Source organism: Miniopterus schreibersii (genome assembly GCF_964146895.1).
Source record: "Miniopterus schreibersii genome assembly, chromosome: Y".
In the NCBI taxonomy this organism is placed as follows: Eukaryota; Metazoa; Chordata; class Mammalia; order Chiroptera; family Miniopteridae; genus Miniopterus; species Miniopterus schreibersii.
The window spans coordinates 1,011,298-1,029,138 of NC_138120.1; the positions used below are offsets into that span (position 1 = coordinate 1,011,298).

General features: G+C 47.1%; 1 protein-coding gene across 6 annotated transcripts in view; it reads left to right on the forward strand.

Moving 5' to 3' along the window:
- Positions 1–17,841, forward strand: part of LOC308552013 (glycogenin-2-like) — a 30,096-nt gene that overhangs the window by 7,985 nt on the left and 4,270 nt on the right. Inside the window, exons 4-10 of one of the 6 annotated variants that reach the window (XM_081126963.1) lie at positions 2,190–2,364; positions 3,363–3,525; positions 4,527–4,653; positions 5,900–6,122; positions 9,478–9,636; positions 14,786–14,896; positions 16,413–16,520. In XM_081126963.1, the coding sequence (XP_080983089.1) occupies positions 2,190–2,364; positions 3,363–3,525; positions 4,527–4,653; positions 5,900–6,122; positions 9,478–9,636; positions 14,786–14,896; positions 16,413–16,520 (1,066 nt within the window). The remainder of the gene's footprint in view (positions 1–2,189; positions 2,365–3,362; positions 3,526–4,526; positions 4,654–5,899; positions 6,123–9,477; positions 9,637–14,785; positions 14,897–16,412; positions 16,521–17,841) is intronic. The other 5 variants (XM_081126964.1, XM_081126966.1, XM_081126965.1 and 2 more) reach the window with 5 other exon arrangements.

Below are 17,841 nucleotides of genomic sequence, written 5' to 3' on the forward strand. Positions count from 1 at the left end.
CGCAATGGTAATGTTATCTCTAGGCTTCCAAGATAAGAGCAAGCTTGTCTGCAAAGAGGGGGAAAAAAAGAAATCCAACTTCTTCATATAATATTAAAGGTCAGAGAATAGTGATGAGAGAGAGTCATGAAGCCAGTTTTAGGACAAATGACTTTTATACCCAGCCAAGTTGACCATTTCTTGGGAAAGCAACAGGTAGAGATTCTCAAGCTTGGAACTACTTAGGATGCTTGTTACTGAAAAAATTGTTGGACTTTTTAACAGGTCAAGAGGCAAGTAAAAATGTAATGTTAAGAGTCAGTAACTTTTTTTTTTTTTTCAGTCTTTCAGTCCACTCAAAAATTAAAATATTTAGAAGCAACATGAAGGGATGCTAGAAGGAGTTCAGTGTTGCAGACTGAGCTTGTTGTGTAGGATATGCTGTGTTTTTTACCATCACTGGGAGGGTTTAGGAACGGTGCCCTATGGTATATTGAAATCAAAAGATGCATTTGAAGGAAATTTCCTCTGTTTCTTGTTTCTCCATAAACAAAGTTTACGCCGTACAAATGTGGAAGCCGGGGGAATTTTGTTTTGCAGGGACACAAACTGAGACCCACAGGCTCATCACTTCAAACAGACTGTATTCATGAAGAGATTTAATTCTACTTGTAGGAATTTGTTTTAGGGAAATGGGCAGTACTGAACCAGAGAGTTGAAGGACCAAAATTACAGTGCTATTTGTAGCAACGTAGAGTGGTATTTCTCTTGCCCTCACCCCATGATCTTTAAAGAACCAGGAGGATGCCATAAATTCCATAAATAATTAAGCAGGAAGCAGGGGGATGATATTGGTGATGGAGTGGTACTTTCTTAGAGATAAAGTTTCTTTCAACACTGTGTGATGAGAAATCACAGATACTATTATTACTTTGTGAAGACTTACCCGAGGATATTTTTTCCATTGATTTTTTTTTAGGGACAGTGCAAGAGAGCAGGATGGGGTGAGAGAGAAACATTGATGATGTGAGAGACACATCGATTGGTTGCCTCCTGCACATGACCCAACGGGAGCCGGGGATTGAACCTGCAACCCAGGTACATGCCCTTGACTGGGAATCAAACCCGCCACCCTTAGGTCCATGAGGCAAAGCACTAACCACTGAGGCAAACCAGCCAGGGTGAGAAATCACAAATAAATGTAGAGTACCACAAAAAGCTACTACTGAATATCAAAAGATAGACTCAGAAGCTCCAACAACTGTGTGATGATAAGAGTTTCGTAAAGAAAATAAAAGGCAGAGGGAATGAAGTAGAGGAAATAACCGACATCGAATTTCAACTCTGAGAAAGGATATTAGATTGAGCATTTTCCGTGGTATTGAGTGGGATGGCTGATCTTGCAAAGCTCTGGGGCAAAATCATCCCGAAAAGAAATGTCTGTGCTCAACCCAATTCATGGAATTCGAGAGCAAAATAAAGACGTTTCAAATATGCAGAAGCTCAAATATTTTGTTCCTTGAAGACCTTTGAGGGGGAAAAAAAAAGTTACCTGAAGGGATGCTCAAACAGGTTGAAATGTGAATCCAAGAAAGAACAAAGAGTTTTATACAAAGCACTGCTAAACAAATAAATGAATGCATCTGAAATAGAATCTAAGCAAACATAAGTAAATCGACGGAAGGGAAGCAGATTCCACTTTGATAAAAGCTAGAGTCTTGCTTTGGAGTCTCAAACTTGTATGCGACTAACAATGTGAGTTGCAAATACGAAAAGCAAACACTGGTAGACACGGCCGTGAACATCGGTTGGCTGCTACCTCCTCAGCCTTCGATCCTCACTGCCAGGCATTTTGCAAGGAGAGAGAGGTGCCTTCCTAACACCTAACCTGAATCAGTCTTTCTTAGGATATTTATTTTCCATTAATTTTTAGAGGGGGGGGGGGAGAAAGAAGGAGAGAGAGAAACATCGATGTGAGAGTGACACATTGATCAGTTGCCTCCCTCACACCCCTCATCCGGGTCCTGGGATCGACCTGCAACCCAGGTACATGCTCTTGATTGGGAATCGAACCTGGGACCCTCAGGTGCACAGGCCGACACTCTACCACTGAGCCACACCGGCCAGGGCAAGGGGTGTCCTGCTTAAGAGACCTATCTTCTGTTCGATGCTCTTCAATTCTCCTGGTATTTGGTAAATGTCTCTTCTAGGGTCGTCCTTTCAAGGATGTTCGATGAGGTCGTGGAGGTAAATCTGATAGACAGTGCGGACTATATCCACCTGGCCTTTCTCAAGAGACCTGAGCTCGGGGTCACCCTCACCAAGCTTCACTGCTGGACTCTCACCCATTACAGCAAGTGTGTCTTTCTGGATGCAGACACCCTGGTGAGTACAGCGGGATTGTGAGAACGAGGCGGCCCACGTGTTGAGAAACCCGTGAGAGACCATCCTTCCCCATTCCTTCAGCAGGCTGCTACCTTTGGGTAGGTTCCCAGCAGGTAGCATGGATCTCTCATTCACATCAACATTTATTCTACCCAAAGATTGCCCTGGGTGGTGTGGCTCAGTGGTTATAAGAGTATTGGCCCGTGTACCTAAGGGTCCCAGGTTCGATTCCCAGTCAAGGGTATGTACCTGGGTTGCAGGTTCAACCTCAAACCCTATATCCACCTCGACTGGGGATTGAACCCACAACCTAGCTATGTGCCCTGACCAGGAATCGAACCTGGAACCTTTTTCATGTGTAGGATGATGCTCCATCCAACCCACCAAGCCACCTGGCCAGGGTTCTGTGCTATAGTTTTATATATATGGCAATAGGTCTGTTAACACCAGCCTCATATCACAGATACATATGTACTATGTTGTGCTACAGTGTTTCAATGGCGATCACTTTGCAATGGCAACAATGTCACCACACAATAAGAATTTTCCAGGTCCCTGGGGCCATTGTCATATATTCAGTCCATTGTTGACCAACATGTTGTTATGTGCACCTGACTTAAGAGAAAAAAAAGTCCCTCAAAAAACGGCATAGGCTAGGCCAGTGTGGCTCAGTGGTCGAGCGTTGACCTGTGAACCAGGAGGTCAGGGTTCAATTCCTGGTCGGGGCACATGCCCGGGTTGCAGGCTCGATCCCCAGTAGGGGGCGTGCAGGAGGCAGCCGATCAATGACTCTCATCATTGATGTTTCTCTCTTTCTCGCTCTCCCTTTCTCTCTCTCTCTGAAATCAATAAAAATATATTTAAAAAAAAAATTGGGTGCAGGTTGCAATCCCCGAACACTCTTTGGCCCATCCTCAAGCCCCTCCTTCATTTCTCACCTGCGCACCGGAGGCCCCAGGTGAACGACTACAGGTTTCCGTGCCCTGCTCTTTCGCCAGGTGCTGTCCAACGTGGACGAGCTGTTTGACAGGGGCGAGTTGTCGGCAGCCCCGGATCCCGGCTGGCCTGATTGCTTCAACAGCGGGGTCTTTGTCTTCCAACCGTCGCTGGAGACCCACGGCCTCCTGCTGCAGCATGCCACCGACCACGGCAGCTTTGATGGTAGGTGATGGGACATGGGAAACGTGTGGACCCATAGCCCTGCCCCGTGCCCATGTCTGCGACTGACGGCTTGACATCAGGGAGAGGCAGGGACCCAAGGATACGGCCAGCAGGTGGCAGGAAGAATGAACACGTCCTACTCTGTGGGCAAGAAACAGAGAGACCCATCGAGCCTGCAACCTGGGCATGTGCCGTGACCGGGAATCGAACCCGTGACCTCCCCAAACCCTCAACCGACTGAGCCGCGCTGGCCTGGCCAGAGAAAACATTTTTTTTAGCGATGTCTGTTGCAAATATTTAATTCTGCGTTTGTAGAGTGAAAGTAGTCATTGACAAGACTCCACCCAATGCACCTGTGTCCCAATAAAACTTTATTTGTAAAAAAAGAAACGCAGACTTTAGTCGGCCAACCCCTGATGTAAAAAGGAAAGGAAGAATTAAATGGAGCCGACCCGGCGCCAAAAATGTGACTCAAAGGGCATTGAAGAGATGGAAAAAAATCGCTAGGGTGTTTATAATGTTAAAAAAATATATTCGATATCGATGAAGAATTGTGTCTGGGAAAGAAAGGGGGCCCTAAGGAAGCCGGCTGACTTGCTGTGGGGAAAAAAGTCGAATTTTGAAGACTAGGCCGTTTTATTATGCATGGTTTTGTTATCAGTGGAGAATTTTGGAGAGAATACGGGTTTTTAAAATTCATGGAATGGCATTAATGGTGTTTAGTTAATGGCATCAGTTAACAGGATTAAAGCTATGACCATAAACGGTGTTGATGAAAAGTAATGAATAGTATTACCATTAGGGATAATTTATTAATTGCTGCTGGCGATTAATAAAAACGAACGGCGTCCTACTTGGAGACAAGGACAACGTTTAACTTAGCAGGCAGAGAGGAGAGGTGCAGTCAGTGACCTTGAATGCCCTTCGAATGCCCATCGCACCCTCTCAGCACCTGGAGCCCCCCTTTCTTAGCTCCTCTGGGTGTCTGTTCACCGTTTTAGGGGCTGACCAAGGCCTGCTGAACAGTTTCTTCAGCAGCTGGCCCACAGCGGACATTCGGAAGCACTTGCCCTTCATCTACAACCTGAGCAGCAACACCGCCTACACCTACAGCCCCGCCTTCAGAAAGTGAGTGTCCCCCCCACCGGGTGCCCACATCACCAGGAGCAAGCTTCTCACTCAGAATCTACATCAGCTTTTGGGAAAACAACAAAAAATTAAGTCCCCCCCCCATGGCTCATAATTATAAAATCATCCTTAGGGCACTGGTTCCCAAAGTGTTGCCCAGGGAACTCCTGCTGGGGGAGGGGGGGGGTTCCCCGCAACACTTCCCAGGGTCTGCAAAGTCAAAAGAATTTAAAAAAAAAATAATAATAATTCTGAGATGGTATTTCCCTTTCTTTTTCACTCTCCGTTTTTCATAAGCATCCGGTGGGATTTTTACAGGAACTACAGGGAGTGATAAAGCAATGCACTGAATGGAGACAGGGTTTTTTTAAAAAAGAGCTTAAAACGGTCAATGTCAGCCTTTTTATAATTCTTTTTTGGAACACAGATATTCTAAAAATAATTTTAATATCTGTAATTTGCAATACGCATGAATGTTGTTAATATTATAAATTGATATTCACCTATAATGGGTCGATTGCTTTCCAATGAATCGATAAATACAGTTTCTAACTCCCCAGTTTTAACTTTTTCCTGTAAATGCGTGTAGATAGAATTCACAAAAGCAAAGCTTTTGGGGTCCCCAGTGGTTTTTAAGAAGGTCAAGAGCTCCTGGGACTGAAACGTTTGCGCTCGGCTGCTGTACTACCCACATAGTTATAAATGAAAATTGAAAATCTGAAGACAAGTCTTCAGATTTCCAGAGCTTGCTTTTTTTTTTTTTTTTTTTAAATCTTCCCCCTAGGATATTTTTCCCCTTGTTTTTCAGAGAGAGAGGAAGGGAGAGGGAGAGAGAGAGAGAAACATCAATGATGAGAGAGTCATTGATCGGCTGCCTCCTGCCCGCCCCCGACTGGGGATCGAGCCTGCACCCCGGGCATGTGCCCTGACCTGGAATCGAACCCTGACCTCCTGGTTCATAGGTTGATGCTCAACCGCTGAGCCATGCCTGGCCGGGATGATTATTTTTTAGATGCATGCATACATGCGTAAGTAAGTTTATAAATAAATGAATAAATATATATAGAAAGATCGACAGATAGATAATATATCTTTGCACAAAATAACTACAAGTCAAAGTGGTGGTGATTCCACAATTGTCAATACCCCACAAGACATCTCTTTGACGGGCCTTGTGGTTCTGGTTGCTTTCTGTGCGTGTCTGGACACTTGCAAGCAGAAAAACTTCTCTGTGTTTTCTTCTCAGATTCGGCTCCAGTGCTAAGGTGGTCCACTTTTTGGGGTCCACCAAGCCTTGGAACTACAGGTATAATCCGCAGACTGGCTCGGTTTTGGAGGAAGGCTCTGGGATGGCCGCCCAGCACCAGGCGGCCTTTCTCAACCTCTGGTGGAGCATCTACCAGCGCAGCATCCTGCCTCTCTACAGAAGCGTCCGGGACGGGCAGGGCCATGCATCTCCGAGACACACAGTGAGTGGCGGGAATTCCCTTCGAATGAATGCAAGAGTTGAGAACAGGCTGAATAATACTGTCCTAACTTGGCCCTGGCCGGTGTTGCTCAGTGGTTAGACCGCCAGCCCCCCAGACCAATGGGTCTCAGGTTCTATTCCCACCCAAAGGACACGTGCCTGGGTTGCAAGTCCCATTCCCGGCTCTGATCGGGGCAACCAATCCATACGTGTCTCTCACATCAATATTTCTCTCTCACTCTCTTCCGCTCGCTCCTTTACTTCCACTCTCTCTAAAAATCAATACAAAAAAAATCCTCGGGTGACGATTAACAAATTAGTAATAGTAATATTGTAGCAACATTGCATGGTGGTAATAGTAATATTGTAGCAACTTTGCATGGCAGTAATAGTAATATTGTAGCAACTTTGCACGGCAGTAATAGTAATATTGTAGCAACTTTGCATGGCGGTAATAGTAATATTGTAGCAACTTTGCATGGCAGTAATAGTAATATTGTAGCAACTTTGCACGGTGGTAATAGTAACATTGTAGCAACTTTGCACGGCGGTAATAGTAATATTGTAGCAACTTTGCATGGTAGTAATAGTAATATTGTAGCAACTTTGCACGGTGACAGAGGGTTTCTAGACTTATGGTGGTCATCGCATTGAAATGTCACGTCACTATGCTGTACCCTGGAAGATAATATGATATTCTATGCCATCTATGCTTTAATTTACAAAATTTTATTTTTTATTTTTTAATTTTTTTTAAACATATCTTTATTGATTTCAGAGACAGGAAAGGAGGGGGAGAGAGAGAGAGAGATAGAAACATCAATGATGAGAGAGTCATTGATCGGCTGCCTAGCCCGCAACCCGGGCATGTGCCCTGACCGGGAATCGAACCCGGATCTCCCGGATCCTAGGTCGATGCTCAACTGCTGAGCCACACCCAGCCGGGCTAATTTACAAAATTTTAAGCAATGAACTAAGAGCTTGGCTGCTGTGGCTCAGTTGGTTGAGCACCATCCTGTCCACGAAACGGTCGCCGGTTCGATTCCCACTCAGGCCACATGCCTGGGTTGTGGGCTCGATCCCCAGTAGGGGGCGTGCGGGAGGCAGGCAATCGGCAAGTATCGTCATTGATGCCTCTCTCTGTCTCTCTTCTTCTTTCTCTCTAAAAAAAATCAATAAAAGCCTATTAATAAAAATAAACCAAGAGTTGAGAGCAGAGATAAACGCTCCACCATCAACACCGAGCGTATTTCCATCAAATCTGCCCCCTTCCGTCTCCACATACGGGATTTCACACAGAAAGATAATAGACAAGTGGCCTTTTTTTTTCTTTTTTTTCTATTTTTTGGCTCAAAATAATGATTCTAATGAGCCACAATGCTGCTTTAATGTAGCGGACCGATGCATAAATCATGCAAAAAAATTAAATTATTTAAATTAGCTTCGTTCATCAGGGAAAGAGCCTCCTCATAGATAAACGGCTGAAGACGACTGATTTCCTGCATCACTTGAAGAGACACGTTCCACTTTCCATTGTCCACTGAAATTGCAACCCGGGGACGTTTCTGAGAAGGAGTTTTTAAAAAATTGTTGATTGACACCCATTTGGTCTTTTTTTAAAGAAATACAATGATAACCCTGCAGGCATGACATCATGAAGTGTGTGCTGTCAATTTAACATGGGACACAAGCGCCTTGCAAAAGGCCTTTTGAAAATTAGGTTTTAGGGAAGTATTTCTGGATAATTTATATATATATTTATTGATTGATTCTTTTAGAGAGACAGGAAGGGAGAGGGAAGATACAAACATCAATGATGAGAGTCATGGATCGGCTGCCTCCTGCACGCCCCCTGCTGGGCATCGAGCCCACAGCCCAGGCGTGTGCCCTGATCAGGAATCGAACCCGTGACCTCGGGGGTCATGGATTGATGCTCAACCACTGAGCCACACTGTCTGCGAGGCCCTTGATGATTTTTTAAAATCAGCACATTGACTGGTACCATGGAGTCGAGTATCAGGAAATACATGGCTTGGGAAATCTCAAACAATTCTTCTTTTAACGTTGACAATGCTGCTTTTTTAAATGTTTCTTTTTTTTTTAAAAAAAAGCCTCTCTGATTCTTTTTGTTGTTGTTAATTGTCACTTAAGGGTATTTTTCCCATAGTTTTGTTTTTTGTTTTTTGTTTTTTTTTTAGAGAGAGTGGAAAGGAGGGAGGGGGAGAGACATGGAGGTGAGAGAGACCCATTGATGGGTTGCCTCCCGCACACACCCCGACTGGGCTGGGGATCGAACCTGCAAACCCAGGTACATGACCTTGACCGGGAATCAAACCTGTCACCCTTTGGGTGCATGGGCTTATTTTTATTTTATTTTATTTTATTATTTTATTTTATTTTATTATTTTATTTTATTTTATATTTTATTTTATTTATTTTATTTTATTTTATTATTTTATTTTATTTTATATTTTATTTTATTTTATTTTATTTTATATTTTATTTTATTATTTTATTTTATTTTATTTTATTATTTTATTTTATTTTAAGCACTGAAGCTCTAACCACTGAGCACACCGCCCAGGGCTGTGTCTCGGATCCTTTGACACTAGCGAGCAGCAGCAGATTCGTGTCTGTGTTTCCCGCTGGCACGTGTCGGCCCGAGGTTGCTTGTGAACGAAAGCACGAGTTAGCATCTGGTGGGCGGGAGGAATAACCACGCCGGGAGCCCCGCGTGGGCCTCTAGGACCTGCGCTCCACGCGGCTGTGCTGGGTGGGCCTTCTCGCCACAGAGCCAGCAGCTGTGTCCAGGGCCACCCGTCACCCTGTCTGTCCTGGGGGTTCTCCGTGCGGTCAGCCGGGGGTGGGGTGTGCCCCGCTCCGGGCATGGCCTGCTCAGGATGTTTATAAATTATGCATATGCCCTGGCTCTGCGGTTAGAGCTTCCGCCTGTGGAATGAAGCGTCCTGGGTTCGATTCCAACCAAAGGCACATACTTCAGTTGTAGGCTCCATCCCCGGCCCCAGTTGGGGTGCGTGTGAGAGGCAGGCAACCCATCGACGTGTCTCTCTCCCGTCAATGTTTCTCTCTCTCTGTCCGAAAAGCCCTGGAAGAAAAATATCCTAACGCGAGAATTAAAAACTGATAATATTAATAAGTGTTGCTTGGATTCGTGGGGTCCCTTTCGCAAGTGCGTGGGGCATTCGTCGGCGAGCTTGTGTTTGGTAAATACGGACGGTTGGGGGAATCGCTGGGCACCCAGAGGACGGGATGGGCCTTGGGCCTCGGAGGGCGGCTGGAGAGTTGGAAAGACAGATGCAGGGAAAGCTCCCTAAGCCTGTCTGTGTTTTGCGCAGGTTTGTCTCGGTGGCCCTGAGGTGCCGCCTGCAAATTCAGCACCTCACGCCCAGGAGCAGAGTGCAAATTCGGCAGCCAGGCCCGCTGATGAGCCTTTGGGGCCGACAGGGGTAGTGAGTGACACCCCCCCGTCACCTGAAAGCGGCCACTCGGGACACGTAAGTACCTGCAGTGCTTACAGGTGGGGTGGAAAATCAGACGGCGGGTCCCCCCCGCGGGAGAGGCCAGAGAGGCTGCTTCCTGGGGTCCTGGGCTCCTGGAGCAGTGGAGCCCGTCTTTGGTGCGCCCTGGCATTAGGGGTCCTGAATTTATACAGATCATGGTGCAATTAAACGCCGTGGTAGAGCCCGGCCGGTGTGGCTGGGTTTTAAGGCGACGAGTGTATATCACCCACCTAAGGATAGGTGTACGGTGTGACCTCGATATTGGGGGAGCCTCAGAGCTTTGAAGCTTTGCCCCCCCCCTGCCACCCAGGGGCCAAGCGACGTGACCCTGTATCCTCAGAGGTCTCGCCAAACCCCCCGACTCGCATGAGACTTGCTCAGATGAAGGCTCACCGGTCATTTCTGCTGAGGCCGCCGAATCCTGTCCCCCGAGAAGAAAAGGTGCACGTTGTTTGCAAAACCAACAGAAAACGTCCGGCGAGCCTGCTGCCTCCTGAGCCCCAATTTCGGAGCGAATGCGTCACGTGGCTGAATGCCTGGCGTTGGAGGATGTCTCATTTTAAACCCTGACGTTCACTGTCGCTCTGTTTCTCACTTAGAGTTGTTCCGATCTCGGAGCCAGGGATGGATTTGGGGGCCGGGTGGAAGGAAAGTCACTTTTTTTTTTCTTTTTTTTTTCTGGGTATTTGACATACCTTTTGGGGGAGCTGCTGCTTGTTGACTGCAAACAGCCGTGGTTTAAATTTTGGTAAATGTCTCTGCGGAAGGCATCACACGGGAGGGACCGGTTACGTCCAGGCAGCTTCAGGCGTCGATAACATGAGTTCTGATGTCACACTGTTATCACCGGTGGAGGTGGGGTTCTCGGGGTGCAGCTGGAAGCAGCATTTCCGGAGGCCCCCATGGGCGGGTGAGATGTGGTAGAGAGGCTTTATTGGCCTGGAATGACATCCCTCGGTCCCGTCCTGGGGGAGGTGCAGCTGGGGGTTCTGCAGAACTAGAAGCAAAGCCAGTGTCCAGAGTGTCCATCCCATGGCCAAGTCCAGTCCAGCATCAGGCTCGTTCCAATGCATCAGTCCCATGTGTGGGGTCCATACGGCCTTTAGCCACATGGGAGAATTCAGGGGAGCAGGACCGTGAGAGCCCCCAAAGCCAGGGGTTAACCAAGAGAAGCCAAGAGCGTGAACTCTCTTGTTTAGGGGATTAATGATTGCAAATTTCTCGCCCTTGCAGGGGCCATGCCTGTTTTGGCCATTGACCTGTTCCCAGGTGTGACTGGCAGCTGGGGGTGACCTAGTCCCCCCCCCAACTTTCCTGGGCATGCGTCTGTCTTCCGTCTGTTGGGCCCCCGAAGAGTGTAAAGTTGATATCTTCCTAGATGCCAGGCCGGTAATATCGGCCTTCCCTTTGCTCCTGTCCTGTTCGTAATAATTAGTTCATTGCAGCGGGACCAACGCCCGCCCAGACGGGTTGAAAAGCCCCTCAGGTTTGGACAGTGAACACGGAGCGGGTAGAAAAGGAAGTCTTTTCCTCGATTTTCATTGCTCCTGATATATCCTGAGCTCTGGAAGTGGAATGCCTCCCGGGAGTTAAATATAGGGCCTGAGCCAGCTCCAGGAATTTGAGGAATCTGCCCCGAAGCTCTCGTGTTATGTATAAAACTGCTCAGCCGAGGAGCCAGGGCTGTAAGGAGATTGAACGACGAGGGATCTCCTACCCTTTGGGGCAGCGGGGAGGGACCTGGAGAGTATTATGCTCAGTGAAATAGGCCCGTCAGAGAAAGAAAAAGTATCCCAGGGTCTCACGTGTATGTGGAATCTGATGAACATAATAAATTGACAAACACGATCGATCCAGAGACATGGAAGCATGGAGCAGACGGAGGGAGCTCAGAGGGAAGGGGGGTGGGGAAGAGATGAACCTAAGAATTTAGATGTGTAGACGCATAATCCACGGACACAGGTAATCGTGTGGGGAAGGCCCGGGGGTGGGAACCAGGGGATGGCGGACATGGGGGTAAAAAGCAGGGGGAAATATCTACAATCCTCTCAGCAATAAAGATTTTTTTTTAAAAAAAACACACATATCTTTATTGATTTCAGAGAGAGGAAAGGAGAGGGAGAGAGAGAGAGACAGAAACATCAATGATGAGAGAGTCATCGATCGAGCCCGCAACCCGGGCCTGTGCCCTGACCGGGAATCGAACCCCGATCGCCTGGATCCCAGGTCTACGCTCAACCGCTGAGCCACGCCCGGCCGGGCAATAAAGATTTTTTTTTAAAAAAAAAGAAAGAAAAATCAGAGTGACTGAGGCCAGACCAAAGAGAACACATGAGCCCAGCCGGTGTGGTTCAGTGGTTGACCGGAGAACCAAGAGGTCGCCGGTTCGATTCCCGGTCAGGGCCCAGGCCCTCGATCCCCAGGAGGCGGCCGATCCATGACTCTCTCATCATCGATGTTTCTCCCTCTCTCTCTCTCTCAAATCAATAAAAACATATTTAATAAAAGAAACGACATGAAACGTTTAGAGGACCATTAGATTCCGTGAGCGTCACTCAGAAAGCTCTTTGCGACGCAGATAGAACTTCGGTAGCGCTTCAGCTTTCGGAGTAAGAGGGAAACATTCGGGCTCCTGTCGTTCAGTGAAACTCACACGGGAGAAGGCTCAGGGGCTTTGGACTTGGGGCGTGTTGAGTTAGCACAGAAGAGGGGGATACGGGCTTGAGGATCCGAGGGGAGGGAGGTGAGACTCAGGCATCCAACACCCAGCTGAGCCCACTGCTTTGGGTCCAAGTGGACGTCCTCTGGGTCTCAGAAGCTCTCCAGGGGGGGCGGAGTCCTTTGGGGGCTTTGTTTGCAAAACAAATAGTATTAAATGAGGTAATAGACCCCCCCCCCCCCATGGAGCTGGGAAATGGTCAGCCCTGGGGGAAAGGCGGGAGGTGAAACCAAGCCATTTAAATAAGTGAATAGAGACGCCAGCCCTCAACCGAGATATTTAAAACCTCGGTGGAATGAACAGAACATAAATAAAAAGCACTTGGGAGCACCTGCTTCTCAGGTCCTTCCACCAGGACCACCTTGGCAACCTGTGCATATCGGGTTAGGGCGACTGACATTTTTTAAAAAAAAACACAACTCTACTGTTTGGAGATTTTATGATGAGCTTGGGTCTCGAAAAGCGATGAGGGTCCCGAGGCTTTTACAGGACGTACCTGTGATATATTTTATTATTTCAACCCCGGGGCATCTCTGGAATTAATTACGCAATGACACTGCCACCTACTGGCCATTTCTTGAATTTTCCACTTTATTTAAAAAATTTTTTTTAACCCAGTGGGGGGGGGGCAATGTTCATGGTGTGTTTTTGTTTGTTTGTTTGTTTGTTTGTTTTAAGTTATTGGTTTTTGTTGTTCTTGGCACTGAATTTCACCCATAATCACTTTGGGGGGGCTGTCCAGTTTTTATAGCAAATTGATTTCGGCCTCTTAATGTACTCCTTTCCCTCTGCCCCAGGACCTTTGCACGTGCCGGCTCGTGTTTGCTCAATGTGTTCTTTTTCTCACCCCGGCTCCGGTCGTACTCCAGTCTGCTCCTCCTCAGATTTCATGTCAGGTGTTACTCCTCCGGGAGCCCTTTCCCCTTCGCGACGAGCTCGATCCGACCTTGACAAAGCTGCTCTTGGTTCCCCAGAGTTTTTCCTTCCCGGCATTTCTCATGGCTTGTCATCGTAGAGTCGGACAGTGAGGTGGGCTCAGGGCCGTGTAGATCACACCTCAGTCTTCAGACCTAGCTCTCCATGATGATCCATCGAATGCATAACTCCATGCCTCAGTTAATATAAGAATGAACTGGGCCTTCTTCAAAACGGGGATGCTGGGATCAGAGATTTGGGAGCTGGGGACAACCGGCCCGTCTCCACCTCAAGTCAACTCACTGGAAATATTTCTGAGATCATGTCCCGGGAATGTGCATTCCCAAGATTGAGACTCAGGTCTTCCTGGATGGGCCGAAGAGCCTGTGTGGGTGTCTGCCCCAGCCCACCCCCACGATTTCTGCACCGTGTTTGCCGTGAGGAGGGACAAACAACCCACATTCTCTGGTCTCTGTGGCTGATACCCATTAAGTTCCTCACTAGATCTTTTGGACGTTTCTGGACTCCAGCCTGTGGGCACAGGCTTGCGCGTAACCTTGACTCCTCCATCAGGGTGGGCTACCTGCTGCAACAAACATCCTCACATAAGTAAAACTCAGTGTCTTGCTTATGTCACAGTTGGCCAAGTGGTAATGCTGTGTTTTGCCCTGGACGGTGTGTCTAAGTGGTTAGAGCATCAGCTTGTGCAGCAAGAGGTCGGGGGTTCGATTTCTGCTCAAGGGCATGTACCTGAGTTGCAGATTCAATTCTCGGCTGGGTTGGGGCACGTGGAGGAGGCAACCCATCGATGTGTCTCTTTCACATCAATGTTTCTCTCTCTCTCTCTCCCTTCCACTCTCTCTAAAAATCAGTAGAAAAAAATATCCTGATTTTTAGCAGCAGCAACATGAAAAGTATGTTCTGCTCCATGTAGTCATTCAGGGATCCAGGATCCTCCCGAGGTCCTGGTCCATCTTCTTGGAGATCAGCCCTTCTCAACCATGGCTCCTTGAGAGAGAATTAGGCTCTCGTGCTCAAGCCAGTCTTTGGACATAATCTAGTGTTTCCTGCACATCTGGGAAGGTCTTAGCTGTGCATCATTTTTGGGAGCATTGAGAAAAATAGTCACGGGAATCGTTTCTCGTACGGTATCATTTTCTTGTGTTGAAACAGGTTGGGAAGACCTTGCTTTTCACATGACTTGTGGGGAGTTAGGGTAGCAAGAGTCCAACCTGACTCACATCCTATCTCCTCAATGCCATGGGTGAGACTCAGTCGCGCCCCCTTGTAGATGCAGGGACATCAGGACATGGAGTTGGGTGTGAGCCCCAGATTAGGAGGCAGACAGAGGCATTGATGATCACGGCACTCTCTGCCCCGGACCTCATCCTCGACAAGCGACATTTCCATCCTGGACGCAGAAAAAAATAAGTGGGGTGTTTTCCGTTAAGCTGCGTTCATTCGCGTGAAGGTGCCTGCTAACCTGCTTCTGTTTTGTTTTTATAACAGATGATAGGTTGGCCTGAAATTGAGACTTCTGCTGGAGTGGCGTATGACCCAGTGTCGCCTGCTTTGCCCCAATTTGCAGACTCCACAGGGACCCGAACCACCTCGGTACAGGTCATTTAAACACTTAAACACGGCCGTGTCTATCGGCAGCCAGGGTCAGGTTCGCGTGTCTGTGTCCACGGGCTATCCAGGAAAATGCCCCATTTTTTGTTTTGTTTTTTAAAATAATTGCTATGTTTTTTAAATTGATTTTTAGAGAGAGAAGAAGGGAGAGGGAGAGAGAGAAACATTGATGAGAGAGAGTTATTGATCGGCTGCCTCCTGCACGCCCCCTACTGGGGATCTAGCCCACAACCCCGGGCATGTGCCCTGATTGGGAATCGGAACTGGGGACCTCCTGGTTCATGAGTGGATGTTGAACCACGGAGCAAAACTAGCCAGGTGCCCCCTGTCTTTTGTAATCACAACCTTTCTCAATGGTTTCCCCACAGAGCCAACATGGTATTGGGTTTGGTCTATATATTATCCAGGTGGAGAAGGTACCTGGGTATCTATTCAGATGTCACCTTCCACTATTATTAGGTTTCTGTTAGCCTTGGGTCATTTTCTTTTATCTGTGTTGGGAAAAATTAGAAAAAAAACAAACACCCCCACACAACATAAATATGACATATATGTCTCCCTTAATTAAGAAAAAAAAAATCAGTATGATTGTATGACTCCTGAGCTACCTTTAACAACAGCACTTAAGAAGAATGTGTTTCTCTCTTTTTTTTTTCTTCTAAATTTACCTTCCTGAATCTGGGCTTCTGGTCCTGTGTGTCATCAGAAGATTGAAGCCAGACAGTCTTCTTTTTTAAATTATTATTATTATTATTTTAAATTAAATAAATATTTTCCGTCACCTCTATGAGCTCTTCCATGTCCATCCACCCCCACAATCACCATGCTGTTGACCATGTCCATGAGTTCTCTCTCTCTCTCTTTTTTTTTTTTTTTGCATTTTTTGGCTCAATCCCTGCATCCCCCCAACTCCAGCTGTCTGCCTGCTGTCTATCTATGAGTTTCCAGACAGACTCTTCTTACTAAAATGATTCGCAGGCCCTTGTCTACAGAAGATTCAACCCAGATAGAGTTTCTTACTCTCCCTGGGAGACTTATCTTCGTAAAACCTTCCGTAGGTGTTTGCTCTCAGCGAACAGAATCCCTCTCTGAAAAGTTACCATGGAGCCCAGCCAGTGTGGCTTGGCTGTTGAGTGTCAACCCATGAGCCAGGAGATCGCGGTTTGATGCCCGGTCAGGGCACATGCCCGGGTTGTGGGCTCCATCCCCAGCTGGGGGCGTGCGGGAAACAGCCGATCAATGACTCTCTCATTACTGATATTTCTCTCTCTCTCCCCCTCTCCCTTCCTCTCTCTGAAATCAATAAAAAACATATTTTTAAAAACAAAGTTACCATTGATCCATCGTATAAAAACTTGTAGCATCTCATCTTACATAAGAAACCCTCAGGGAAAAGCTAGGATCAGAAACGGCCATCTGGTATACCCGTTCGTTTTAATTTTCACCAGCAGGAAAGAGTTGTGTCATTTTGGTTAAGACTAACCACGGATGGTTATGTTTCTAGCAGCCAGCGGATCATGCAGGAGGTGGCCCTTCCGAGGAATCCATGGAACTAAGCCAGGATCCCCCCGTCAATGTCACCAGGGACCCCAGCCCTCAGGATGCGTTGGAGGTGGTATCCCAGCTATTGCTTGCTCGCTGCTCCTGCTGGGTGCCGTTTGCCATCACCGGGGCTCTTTGCATGCACGAACCTGCTGTTACCTCGATTTCCGGCCTCACTTGGTTGAAATAGAGTCTCCCTGCCTCTCCTGGCACCTTCGATCCATCTGTCTTCTCTCCAGCCTGGATGCTTGGTCCCCTCGCTCTCGCCTGTCCTGAATAATCATACCCTTTCTCTCTTTCAAAGCTGTTTTGCAAAAGTTAATTGGCGTTGAGGAGCTATGCTCTGTTTTGCGGTAGAGAGAGCGTGGAAACCAATGCCCAGCGACCCGTTGTCTAAAATCATTCGTGCCGGGAAAAGTGTACTGAACCCCGGTCAGAACCTTGTATGACCATCCCCTGAGGATAATACGGAAAAGGATCCACTGCCTAAAAAAAAAAAAAACCTTGGAAAAATTAGGACTAAGATTTTGGTAACAGATGGGAAATTGAATAAGTGATGTGTTCATAGCAACATTAGTTTGCCCGACTTGGTCCCAGATTGTCTTTTCAATTCTTTAGCAAGTAGTTGATTCCTTAAATATTAATATTAATAGATGCTGGATGAAGCCATTTAAAATTGGATGCAGCCATCTCTTCCTTTGTCTAAAATGATTTGTTGTCTAAAGGCTGGAGAATTTGGGGGTGAATCTTTTGACCCACACCGAGCACGCAACGATTTCGTATTGAGAGACGCAATGAAAGATGCCGTCTCCATGACCCTTCCTCATACAGATGATCTCGTCTTAATCATCACGCTCTCCATGGGTGCATTGAATGAAAGCGATTGATAATGGTTTTTGATAATTTTTTTGTCTTTGTTAGATCCTAACAAAGATTTAATAGCCCAAGTTGGTCTTTAAATAATAGGAAATATAGTTTTGTAGTTGGACTTAGGATGAAAGTTTGTACTGAACGTGTAGGTGTCTTGGTGTAGTCAAGCTGCTATAACAAAAAAGGCCATAGCCCGGGGGGCAGGGGGAGGCGCTTATAAGGAATAGGTGTTTATTTCGTGCATCTCTGGAGGCTAGAAGTCCAAGATGAGGGCATGAGCAGATTTGGTGCCTCGTGAGGGCATCTTTCCGATTCACCGATGGTGTCCTCTCACTGGGACCTCACGTAGTGGAAGGGATGAGAGAGCGTTGTGGGGGTCTCTTTTATAAGGACCCTGATCCCATTATGAGGGTTCCACCCTCATGACCTAATCACCTTCCAAAGGTCCCACCTCCTAATATCCTCACCTTGGGGGTTAGGTCTCAACCCATGAGTTTAGGAGAAGACACGAGCCTTCTCTC